The 12331-nt window shown below is 40.4% G+C and overlaps 2 protein-coding genes across 4 annotated transcripts in view; both read right to left on the bottom strand.

Moving 5' to 3' along the window:
* LOC122667205 (probable membrane-associated kinase regulator 4) lies at window positions 1-1127 on the bottom strand. The gene has a single exon (XM_043863449.1). The coding sequence runs from the start codon at window positions 1103-1105 to the stop codon at window positions 20-22; it is 1086 nt and encodes a 361-aa protein (XP_043719384.1). The 5' UTR covers window positions 1106-1127; the 3' UTR covers window positions 1-19.
* A 4524-nt stretch (window positions 1128-5651) lies between these two features.
* The window catches only part of LOC122647159, a 73714-nt gene continuing 67034 nt past the window's right edge, over window positions 5652-12331 (bottom strand). For 2 of the 3 annotated variants that reach the window (XM_043840644.1, XM_043840642.1), the window contains exons 12-18: window positions 7669-7776; window positions 7419-7549; window positions 7121-7187; window positions 6925-6992; window positions 6757-6853; window positions 6393-6463; window positions 5652-6271 (exon numbers count right to left, since the gene is read on the bottom strand). In XM_043840644.1, the coding sequence (XP_043696579.1) occupies window positions 5863-6271; window positions 6393-6463; window positions 6757-6853; window positions 6925-6992; window positions 7121-7187; window positions 7419-7549; window positions 7669-7776 (951 nt within the window). In that variant the 3' untranslated portion in view covers window positions 5652-5862. The remainder of the gene's footprint in view (window positions 6272-6392; window positions 6464-6756; window positions 6854-6924; window positions 6993-7120; window positions 7188-7418; window positions 7550-7668; window positions 7777-12331) is intronic. The other variant, XM_043840643.1, reaches the window with a different exon arrangement.

Raw genomic sequence — 12331 nt, 5'->3', positions numbered from 1 at the left:
TTTTAATTTGAAATCATCATCATCCCCTACAGTGTCCTGGCCTTTCTTGATTCTCACAAAGTGCAATCCTTGAAGTAGAGAACGAACAAAACCCAACTTCATTCACTGTCTTTCTCGAACTAAACTGCTGAGACTGTTTACAGTGAGCAATTGCTCCCTGAATTGAGCTCTCAATCTCTGAATTCGCACTGCTACTTCTCTTAAGGAACTGCAACTCATAAAACCCATTTGGATTACTTGAGAATGAGGATGAAGATGGGGATGATTTGATTGCTGAGTGACGTTTGATGACCCCTGAGAATGACCTCCTGTGGCCATCACCACCACTCTCATCTATCAATTTCTCTTTCCCAGCCATGACATTAACTGCCATTTCGTCGTGCCTCTCTCTTTGAATTTGGCCAAATGGGTTCTTCTTCGTCACCTTCATGTACCTGTTCAAACACTCTTTGGCTTTGGAAATGGTCAATTCGTCCCCATTCCTTGCAGCCTCTGCAGAGGTCCCATCAGAACACCCAGATTTGCTGAACAGAGACTTGAGATAAGCCCGTGAAGCCTTCAATTTGAGACCCAATGAAGACTGCTTGATCAATTTGAGCTTTTTGGACCAAGACTTCTTTGGCTGCTCACCTATGAAACCACTGAAGTACCCCGCAGGGCTCAGTTCACCACTGACCCGGCAAGACTGGGAGGGAGAAACGCTGCAGGACTCAAAGGGGGTACTGCAAGTGGTTGTGGTGGGGGTAGTGGTGAAGAAAGTGGAATAGTTCTCTTTGGAGATGAGCTCTGTTCTTGTCCTGACATCAGTAGAAGAAGAGTTGGAATTCTGCTGCTTGTGGTCGAGGAGTTTTTCAACCATTTGAAGACGAGGAGGGAGGTGAAGAGGTAGGAGCTTCCCTTTGTAGAAGAGTTCATCAGCTGGAGATGTTGAACGTTCCCTTTCAAGAGAAGCTAATGACTTCTGGAACTCAAACTCTCTGTTCTGAGGAGGAGAGTTGATGTTGTAGCTTAAGAATGCAGTTGAGGAACTCACTTCCATGTCTATGTAGTCTTCTTCTTCTTCTTCTTCCTCTGCATGTTCACATGAAGAGAAGCTAATGGCCATCTTTATGATTTTTCCTCTTTTCTGATCAACTGTGCTGTGGAGATGCTTATGGGGAGCTGAGCTGAAGTATCAGCTACTATCTCTATGTGTGCACTGCAGGGAGAGGAAGCGCAGAGCATCCATTAAAGTGTGGATGGTGCCAAACTAGAAAAATTTTAAGAGGGGAGGAAAAATCGAAGTGTTGTGGGGGTCCTTGGGGAATTCTATTTTATGGAAGGTTTGAATTTACAGTGATGATGAACACAAAAAAACAAAGACAATCACGAGGACTCCTTCTAGCTAGGTACTGCTGGATCGATGTAGGGACTGGATTTTACGTCCCCATGGAAAGGATGGTACGTCGGATTGGAATATCTAAATCTCTGACCCCTATGATCTGCGAAAATGGTTTGAGGAAGATTCTCTAGGAGTCCAATTACAATGTCAAATCACCTTGAATAAAGAAATTATTTCTTGACCTCAGTTAGTGGAAAACTTCCTCCCAGTGGAATTTACCTGGAAATAAATTATCGGACCACAATTCTTGAACAAAGAGTTGGCATTTCCTCAATACTAAGGTCTAAGGATGTGTTTGGTGTGAATTCTTGGAATTAATTTGGGGTTTAAAATGCATTTTAAAACATAATTTTCTTTTTCTATTTTCTCGATTCAGAATCAGATCCGAAAATGCATACCAAACAAATCTTAAGTTTTCTTTCAACCTAAGTAGGTTTGCAACAGGGTCGGGTTGGGCCTATCTTTTTGAAACCCTAGTGCCCAACCCTGATTCTCCTTAGCTATGCCCAGGCTTGGCCTAGCCTTGAATCAGGGTCCAAAAAAAATCAACCTTGACTTGTTCTTAGGGCAGAGCCAGGTTGACCTTGATTGGACTTGATCATGGGGAGGGGGAAGGGAGATGTCGGGACTGAGCTAGGCCGGGGAGAAGAAGACAGGGCTAGGCCGGGCTTAGCCCAAGCCCTCAACCCTGGCCTGACTCAGGGTAAAAATTCTCAGTTTTGACCTGCCCTCATGGTCAGGGTATCGCAACCTTGGCCTTGTTTGGGTTCATGATTGGTTAGGATGGTCTCGGACTGATAGGGCCAAACTTACACCCTTAAACTTTGGAGTAGAAAAATCTCTTCCTCACCAATGATGCGACCATATAATTAGACTCTTGGATCATCATTACACTATCACCCTCCCTATACCGGGAAAGACTTGGTCGATCAACCTATGCCGAGATATTGGATATTGTGTATGGACATGGAGCTTAACTAGTCTGTTTGTGTTAGTCCATCGGCATTAAGGGTATGTTTGGATGGCAAGAAAAGAAATAGTGTAACAATCAACTGTTCATTGGCGTACTTTATATTTTCAGACTTGATGATTGGTTAATTTTTTAAAGTAAAAATGGGTTAGTGGATCGGAAAACTAGGAAAAGGTGAACGATGGGTGCTACAGTAGCAGAACTCAGCGACAGAATTTAAGAAAAACGTGGATAAGGATCAGGGTATCTATGTGGGAATCCTAAAAGGATAGAGCCCCCCACTCCTGTCAAGTGTCTTCTTCTTTTTCTCTTTACATTATTCTTTAAATATTCAACAAATCCATTTACCTAGAACAAAAACAACTTATATATTTCTGAATCTTCTGCTACACGGATGTAAATGGATAATCGAAAACCGAAATCCGAATCCGAATTCGCATCCGTATTCGTTTAGGGGCATCCGTATTCGTTTAGAGATATCCGAAAAATAATCCGAATACTCCGATTAAAATCCGTCCGAAAAAATCCGAATACTTAATAATAAAAATTAAGTAAATAATGATTTTTAGGTTTTTGAAGATTAAACAAGTTCTAGAATATGATGAAAAGAGAATCTGATCTAAGAGATATGGATTGAGAGAGAATTGTATCCGCGGAGGAAGGTCCGGGTTACACAAGGCGATATAAACGGATGGTCAAAAATCCGAATCCGATCCGCATCCGAATCCGTTTAGGTATCCGTATTCGGCCAGGGAATATCCGGCTCCGATCACATTCGATCCGTATCCGATCCGTTTACATCCCTACCCATTACTACTATGCAAGAATAATTCGAATTTGAATTCCTAAGCCCATGTACCAAAACTTTCAAAATTATTATCATATTATATGTGTGTGAAAGAGAGAGAGAGAGACTAGGCACCTTTTACAGTAAGTAAACCTCACTCTTCATTGAAAAGGAGGGGAAAAAAAAAAAAAAAAAAAAAACACAACCTCACTAATCTTTCCTTTAATTGGTCTCTGTATTGAATTACATATAAGTTTAGAAGAGCTAAGCAGTCACTTCAAAACTGGCTTTATACTTTTACTGGGTTTCTGGGTTTGGTTTTTCTTTGTTTTTCTTTAAGAACTGTTCTATTAGTGACTTCCAATCTTGCTAATCAAATGGGGGAAGTGACAGTAAAAGCTTCCTGGGTTTCTTGAGCATCTTTAATTGATGGGATCTATAAATGTCCTTTTCCATTTGAGTCACTCTCGCAATTATTGACTGAGAAAAACATGTAATCCGACATTTATGGTGGGGTTTTAAAATTGAAGGAAGGGTTGTATAGAAGCTCAAGGCTTGTTTTGTCTTCTCTTTTAACTTTCAACACTGTTGAGAGAGAGAGATTCTTTCCGCAGTTGGGGTAACTGGATGGAGTATAAACCAAATCAGGAAAGTTTGAGCTTTGTTTGGTATACATTCTCGGAGTAGATTCTAGGTCTGCATTCTGAAACCCGATTCTATTTCTCATTTCAGAATGCTCAGTTGGGGTAACTGGATGGAGTACAAACCAAATCAGGAAAATTTGAGCTTTGTTTGGTATGCATTCTCAGAGTAGATTCTAGGTCTGCATTCTGAAACCCGATTCTATTTCTCATTTCAGAATGCTCTATTCCGAAAATACATACCAAACACAGCCTTGAAGTAAGAAAACCCATCAATGAAGCCATGTATCTGAGCTTCCAACCCAGATATCAGAAGGTTAGAAATTGAACCATTGAAGGACCACAAGTAGAGACCTTCAGGTTCTGGCAAGTGGGGTTCCATTGCAGCATAACAGTTCCAAGTATGTCCAGTGGAGTCCATTGAGGGAGCTGCCTTAAACGGCAAAAATGGGCTAGGAGTTCCAACCCACTACACCTTGTAGCCTGTGGGAGCCGACCACTATGATGGTGCCTTTCAAAAGCCAAAAGGAGATATTATCCCAACTACCAAACCTGCAAGGCTGCAAAGCTTTTCCACCCATCAACATAAAAATCAATATCTTCACTCCCACCTCTTCATTTAGCTTCCTCCATACCTCTGTAAGAAGAGCAGCAGGGGTCCCTCCTCAGCATTATGTGGTACTCCCCCCTTTGGTACAAACCAGCACATACCCTCTTCAAACTTCAAAAACTAGGAGGGTATCCAGATTCCAGACATAGAATAAGATCTTTCATATAAAAACTACGTTATTTTTTTTTTGGGCACTGTTCTCTGTGCCGCAACGCAGCCTGCACCCAGGCATATGGGGGTGGGCGCTATGACCACCTTGCCCCCCTGCACAGGCTGCCCATGTACTTGGACGCAGGCTGCGCTGCGGCACAGAGAACATTCTCCCTTTTTTTACCTTAATGAAATCATATAAAACTATAGTTGCCATGCTTTATAGTCTATTTATTCCCAGTTCCTGATAGTGATACCAAGCACCCAGACATGAACTCTGTCGTGCCTAGAACAACAACTGAGTCAGCTCCCAATAAAATAAATAAATAAATAAAAGCACTCGGACCATGAGACCTTCACCTGTATCTCTATTGGAATGTCAACTTCTCAGGGTTGATTTTAAGCCGGGCCAAAAACCTATCAAAGGCTTGATTTTTTGCAATTATTTTCTTTGAACAGTGTAACACATGAACTCATTTGTTTACTTGCTTTTATCATGTAATGATTGTCAATAAGAGAGAACGGATCTCTAATCATAGTAGTAGACTGCAAACTTCTTTTACCACATGTTATGAATTATATCCCCCATGAATTGAGCAAATTACTGTAGATCTGCTTAGATCTTTGTAGATAAGGTGATTCCTAGATAATGGCCTATGCATAAGAACTAACCTAATTCAAGCCTCCAGCGCCTTTTCAATCCTGTATAGCACAAATAAATGGGTTCAGTATCAACCCTCAATTAGGAAGGAAATCAAGTGAAATATATAAATGTGGTAAAAGATTGCAGTCCATATGGTTTTCTGATCATGTGTGTAACCTTTGGTAGAGGCAGGGATTTGTCCAATCTGCCCAATAGTCGTGCCCGAGTACTTATCGGTAGAAATGAAGCATTTACAGACCCCAATCTAATAATCCATCCGGATTTATCTCAAACTGATCCCTAAGCCAAAAAAAAAAAAAAAAATTTCTTGTCCTGAAAGATGGATTACCCTTGAACCCACAATGAGGCCACACAACAACCAGAAGCCCTCCACCCATGGACAAAATGGAAAAGATATCAAATCATAGTCCACTCCAATGCAAACAATCAACATTACATTTTTTTTTTCAAATAACTTACAAATATTACATGATTACAAGTTAAATTATTTACACCTGATTATATAGATATCAGCTGATGTGGGTCATCATTTCAAATGAATATACCCAGTCCAAAAGCAACCGTTTGGGGGGTTTGTGATAGATGGATAATTTCTACATACAGTATACAGAAGATGCATTGAATACCATACGTGCTCATTTCAGCAGAGAAACCTAGTCTTATTTGCTCGCTCCCGAGTCACCTGATCTCAGTTCTTTTTCCGGCTCTTCAAATTCCCAACCACCAATCTCCTCTGTATAATCTCTGCTAACATTCCCAATTTCTGACTCCAGCTTTGCCAGTTCAGCTTCAGGGTCCAATGGCTCCTCTGCTTTGACTGTGGCTGATTTTGGAGGCTCATCATTCTTAGATAGCAGTGACTCAATAGTCACTACAGGGAAAGGAGGAGTTGTATGAATGGTCTGCGCAGGGGAAGGAGATAGAGTCTTCTCCAGCCTCTCATTAGGTGGTTCCTCTTCCCTAGGGGATGGAGTCTCGATCTCCAGGATTGGTCGCTCAATGGAGTCAAACTCCTCTCTTAGTTTTTCAATGGAACCAAGCAACTCTTTGACTTTTCGATCATCTTTCCTGCACTCACATGGATGAGAACACACAGAAGCAGGGATAATTCAATGATTCAAATGTACACATTTTGGAGATCAAGACAACATTGAGAAAGCTGGCAAGTTGGGAGAGTTAAAGATTGTACCTGCAACTTTTTCCAAGTAGAGCATAAAACTGTTCTTTCATTTTATCCACCACACTGAAGGTAGTTACTATCTGAGGGAAAAAACAAAAACCACATCAAAGATTACTAAGACACACAGATTTTCTCTCCAAAAAAACAAACAGATCTAAATCATCTTACAACCCGAGGCCTAATCAAAAGCCAGAGTAGACGTTAACCAAAACAAAGTGAGAGACTCTGAACAAATAATAGAATGAGGCAAAACTAGTCAAACTAAAAAGCTTCTATCCGAAGCCGGATCATTTTTAAAAAATTCTAAGTAAAATGGCAATTGCAACAGGTGGGAAAAACAAATAGTTCAAGGAACAAGAAAGTACATTTATACCTTTGCTTCATAGTCTAGATATTCCTCTTCAAGATTCTTTCGTGGGTCTATAGCCTTTACACTCTCACCATCTACACCAGACAGCATCTCGGACCTGCTATATCATGGAAAAAGAAATGAGTATCCGAGGCCAACTAAGGAATGCTTCAATACAACAAGCCACATTACCCCCCAGTCAAAATCTTCAAGTTGTCCACAAATTTCCTGATGCGGCTGATAGAATGGCCCAACTCATCCTGGTTAAAAAATAAAATTTAGTACGCCAGTAGAAAAGAGGTAATAAAATTCACATTAATAATGAAGATATGGCAGGTGGGGAGGAAAAATTCCCATGCAAAAAATATTTTTTCTCTGCTGGATGTACCTCATAAACAGATAGGTAACGGGTGACTAAATTAATAAAATAGTCTCCATATCTCTCCAACTCGTCGCTTGAACATGTAAGAGAAACATATTATAAGTCCAAAGAGATTGGTGTATTCTAATAAATTATGCAAGATTCATTAGATTATTAGTGAATCAAATATTGGCACAAGGAATTTGAGAAATTGATCCAATTAAGTGTCTCATGATCCAACAAAGATTGCATAATAGATTACATGCTAGAAGAGAACCATATAGCCAGAAGGATGGAAGCTAGAGGAAAATAAGGGTGTACGTACTTGACCTGCTTCTCTTTCTGCTCTGTGTATGACGACTGGAGAACCCAGGTATCCTCCAGGAAATTGATCCATGTATTTAAAACGTTTGCTTCTAATCTACATGAAGCAATGGATCTAAACAGCTCATCTTCCTACAGTTTAAATAAATGTTAGAACCAAGACATAAGTTTCATGTTTCTGAATGATGAATATGTCTTCTGCACATCTATTGTTTGGCAGTTGGAAATTAAAATATTTGCAAATACCAGACCTTCGTTTGCAAGTGTGCAACAATTTGATTACTTGCATCATCAAACTGATCTCTCTCTTCCCTAGTGTTGCGAAGGCGTGCCCATGCCGCATCCAAAGAGATGTTAACCTACAATATACACCTCTACATCTAGTCATCGATAGTCAATTATTTTCACAGATACAGATACAGACTTTCACATGAACTCAAGAATACAGTGTCAGACAATGAAATAATTTTATAAGAGGAAAGGCCAGCACTATGACTGCATAGGTCATGTGACACTATGTGATGCAGGACCACTTCCTTGGTCTGGACCAAACCTGTTAGAGAGGCCCGACCAATAACCGGATCCAAGTTTGGTTGTGGTTCAGTAGGATATTAGAAATTTATTTGAATTATCTTGTTATCTTTTATATTGGAGTTTTAGATAGAATTAGATACTAGGATATAGTTTCCCTATTTCAATTTTCGTAGTTGCTTTAATGTCCTTGTTGAGTAAGTTTCCTAGTAGAGAGTTAGTTTCTATTTGTTGGAGTCTTTTATTTTTCTTTAGATGCTTGTAATCCCCACCGTGGAAGTAGATTAAAAGAATGAATTGAGTTGTTATTAGAGTGGTGTCTGTGTGGCTGAACAGCCAGGTGGCTGTCTTCTCCCTTCTTTCCCTCTTGTTCTCTTCCTATTCCTCTCTTTTTCTCTTCTCCCTTACTGAACTTTCCGTCTCAGGTGTGATTCATCTTCCTCCTCCTTTACTCTTCTTCTTTGCCCTCCCCATCCTGCTTCCCTGTTAACCTTTCCATCTGCCATCATCACTCTGTCCTGCCCTGGCGTGAATTGGATTCTGCAAGAGAGGCATTGTACTCTCTCAGTTCCTTATCGGTCAGTCCAAGCTTTAGAGATTTAAATCAACACCTCAGGACAATTCTCTATGCAAATCCCCAGCCCTGGATTCCGCCTGGACTAAGGGTTTCAAATTGAAACTCAACTGTAGTCCTGTTCTTGTGCTGGTTTGAGTTGCAGAATAAAATAATCGATTGTAAGGGGATCAGTTACTGCTGCTATCACTTGCATGTGATAGGACTTGGGGTTTCGACACTTGCGTCAAATTTGCAGAGTCAGCAGCCCTCTAACAAAGGAGTTCTCCCCTTCAAAAGGTGCTGGATTTCCACCATTGCAGGTCGTCCAAGGTTGAAGACGATCTATCTCCCCCCTTTCTCGATACTTTTCCTCTAGGCTGTGTTTGGATGTCAAGAAATGGATAGAAAAGAAAAGAAAAAAGAATCTTAATAATAAAAGAAAAGAACAGAAAAGAAAAGAAATCAAAAAATTCTTACCCATGGTTTAAAGTATTGAACTGTATCATATCGTATCGGCCAATATCGTATCGGTATCACAAGGTATCGATACAATATGGTGCAATAAATATCTATTCTTTTTGAAAATATTGTGTATCAAAAAGTATCGCATTGTATCGGCCGATATGGCACGATACTATTGATACGTACAGATACTCAACGATACATCAATTTAGGGGTTTGAAAAATAAATATAAAATATCAGTATGTATCATTAACGTACCGGCCGATACGACTCAATACTATGCAATACAATAGATATGGTGTGATACGGCTCGTCAAGCCATAAAAGCCTCGTGTTCACATTCCAGAACTCAAAACAGAGTTTGAAACGAGTTTTGAAGCCAAAAATAACCACCCAAGACTCCAAATCCTTGCTCTCAACCTCTCTTTTTTTACAATTTTTTGACTTGGGGTTTACATTCAAGCATCTTATACCAATCAGATTCAACCAACAAACCTTTCATTCGATCATTCAAGTGGTTGAGATGAGTTTGAACCACCCCGACATTCTTCATGGCAATAGACTATATTAGTACAGGCAAGAAACAAAATCTTTTACAACAATTTCAATTGAATGCACTTGTCTCGTTATACATTGTTCTCCGTTTTAGTGGTTATACATGATACAAGTTATATATGATACGTCTCTTAAAATCACCCTGCCAATACGATACACGAGACCGATACTTTAATCCCTCGTTCTTACCATTTTTGCAGTTGAAAAGAAAAGAAGAAAACTAATAACAAAAAAAAACCCAGAAATCAGAGAGAGAAGTAAGGAGCATATCGGTGTGGGTTCCGTGCATGGGTTTCATGAAGAGACCCCTTGGGCTTTCATAACACTGAAGAGAGGAGAGACAGGAGGAAAGGGAGAGGCAAAGGAAGGACAAATTATCTCATATTGTACAAAGAATCTGCTACGTTTCATGGCTCCTAAGAAGGTTAGCATCATGATGAGCTCCCAAAGACGCCGCAGGAAGATTCAGAAGTTTCAGTTGAGGGCTTTGGCGAAGAGCTTTTCTGTTTCAGGGAGCACAACCCAGAGGAGCTCGTGAGTGGGTTTCATGGGTTCTTCAGAAAAAAAAAGGAAAAAATGTGTATCGAGTCAACTATTTGAGTGCGAACATGGTGGTGGCAATGCTGCTAACAAGGTGGTGGCAGTGGCGATGCTGCATTAGTAATCGTTTCCCCCACCCTCTCTTCTGAGCATCTTTCTCCCCCCATCTGCTTCATTAACACACAGCTCCCACAGCTCTGCAGCCCCTCATAACCCCCCTTCGTCATCTCTGCCCCTCCCTCACAGAGCTCACCTGCAACCCCCTGAGGTTTTCTCGTGAAAACTGGGAGCGAGAAAGTTTTCTTTAAAATTAAATTACAGAATCTTCCTTCATCTCGCAAGTCATCTCAACGTCATGAAAATTTAGAGAAGCAAGAAAATCTGTACGGTTTTCTTTTCTTTTCTTTTCATGGCATCCAGACACAGCCTTAGTCTTTTTTCCTTGTGTTTCCAAAATTGTCCCTCTTTCTCTTTTTTTTTATTCTGTTTTATCCTTCAATTAACTTTACTTCCAAGTTTGTCCTCGCCTTTTTATTTTAATTCCCTTCTAATCCCTTCCCCATCTAACTACTAAGTTACCCTTTAAGATTCTGGTTAATTACATGGCACTATTATAAATTTCAATTTATTTACTGTTTTGCCAGTAATCTTTTGATTCGAGTCTTCTATTATTTAGGTGGCCCATAGTGAACCCAAATAGGTATCTTAACCCCGGGATCGAAATCACTATGACTGCCCTCATAGGACTTGTGGCCAATGACTACCCTCGTAGGACATGTGGCAATGGTATTCCAGGTTACCAGCATTCGGTTGAATCCCTCAAAAGCTACAAAATATGCCCCAAAAAAAAAAAAAAATTATGTTACTAGGAAAAAATTTATGTGGACTCTAGGCCGTGTGCATGACTTCCCATATCTGAAGAATGAACTAAATTCCAGTGTACCAAACATTGACTGATTTAATCTAAACCCATTTTTGTCACCCCACCCCATAAAAGCCATTGATCTGTCACCAATGGCAACAGTGGCAATTGGAATTTGGAATAGAAGACTAGAGGCAAGCATCAAAGCAGTGTCCAATACATGAAAGCACTTGATGACATCAGTACTTGCTTTGACTCCATTTGTCCCTCCCAGACATAGACTAAACTTGCTCATGCACAAACATCTCATCCATCAGAACCACTTGTCTTTGACTGCTGTAACTTCCACCCCTCTACAAGACTCTTTCAGCACTCATATCCTCACCACTACAAGTACCAAGATTTACAAAACTCTGTAATGTAAAACTGGATTACCAGTCTTAAAAAAAACAAACCACAAACTCAAAATAGAAATAGAACCAGAAAATAGAAGGTTAGGGTTTTGGCCAAACCAGCCAACTGATGGGCACCTCCTTTGGATAGAAGGTAGAGAATGCTAGGGAGAGGCTGTCTTCAAGATTTTTTCACTTCTGATGGCTCGATGTGAAGTTATCAAGGAACCACCAAAATAGAAGGTTAAGGGAAAACCTTCCAAATCAGGCTGTGTTGGTCTCCAGCAGCAATCGATTGTGAAACTTGGTATGTAGAACCTGTTCTGCAACTTCGAACCAATTCTGATGGTTAGAATGGGAGATGGAAGGTTGAAGATGAAAATAGAAAGTAATGGGAAGATGGAAGTTTCAGGCCCTGGAATGGAGGTGGAGGTGAGTATCGAGTGGGGGGAATGGATGGTGGAAACTGAGTCTCCAAACCCAGCAAGGTTAGTGTGAATGGAGGGTGATATGGAATTAGAAGGTTCAGTCCAGACGAATTGCAGAAGTGTAACAGCAGCTTCAATTGATGGAAAGTGTCTTCAACCCTGAGAATGGATCTCCAGCAGCAGTAGCAGCAACTTAGAACAACTTGGAGCAGCAGTAACAGATCTCAGATGGCTTTCTGTGCAGTGGAGAAGCTTCACAGCAAACCAGGCTAGATGGAGGAGAATGGAGAAAATAAGAAATAGAAGGTTGGGGGGATAGATGGATTAGGCTCTCCCAGCCAGGCTCCTTCAGCCCTTCAAGTCAAACACTCAACTTGAGAAAGAAAATTCACTTGCGGCAAAGCACAGTAAATTTTTATTCATCTTCATAAATCGTGGGGGCTTCTAAAAACCATTACAAATATATAGAAGGCAAAGCTTGCTCCTCAAGAAAGAAGAAAATAGAAACTATCCTAATTACTTGACTGATCTAATTTAGGAACATAAAAGATACACATACCTTCAAGTGGGGACCACTATAAGTGTAA

This window comes from Telopea speciosissima, chromosome 1, assembly GCF_018873765.1.
Source record: "Telopea speciosissima isolate NSW1024214 ecotype Mountain lineage chromosome 1, Tspe_v1, whole genome shotgun sequence".
NCBI classification, from domain to species: domain Eukaryota; kingdom Viridiplantae; phylum Streptophyta; class Magnoliopsida; order Proteales; family Proteaceae; genus Telopea; species Telopea speciosissima.
This window is presented reverse-complemented; position numbering and strand designations above follow the sequence as displayed.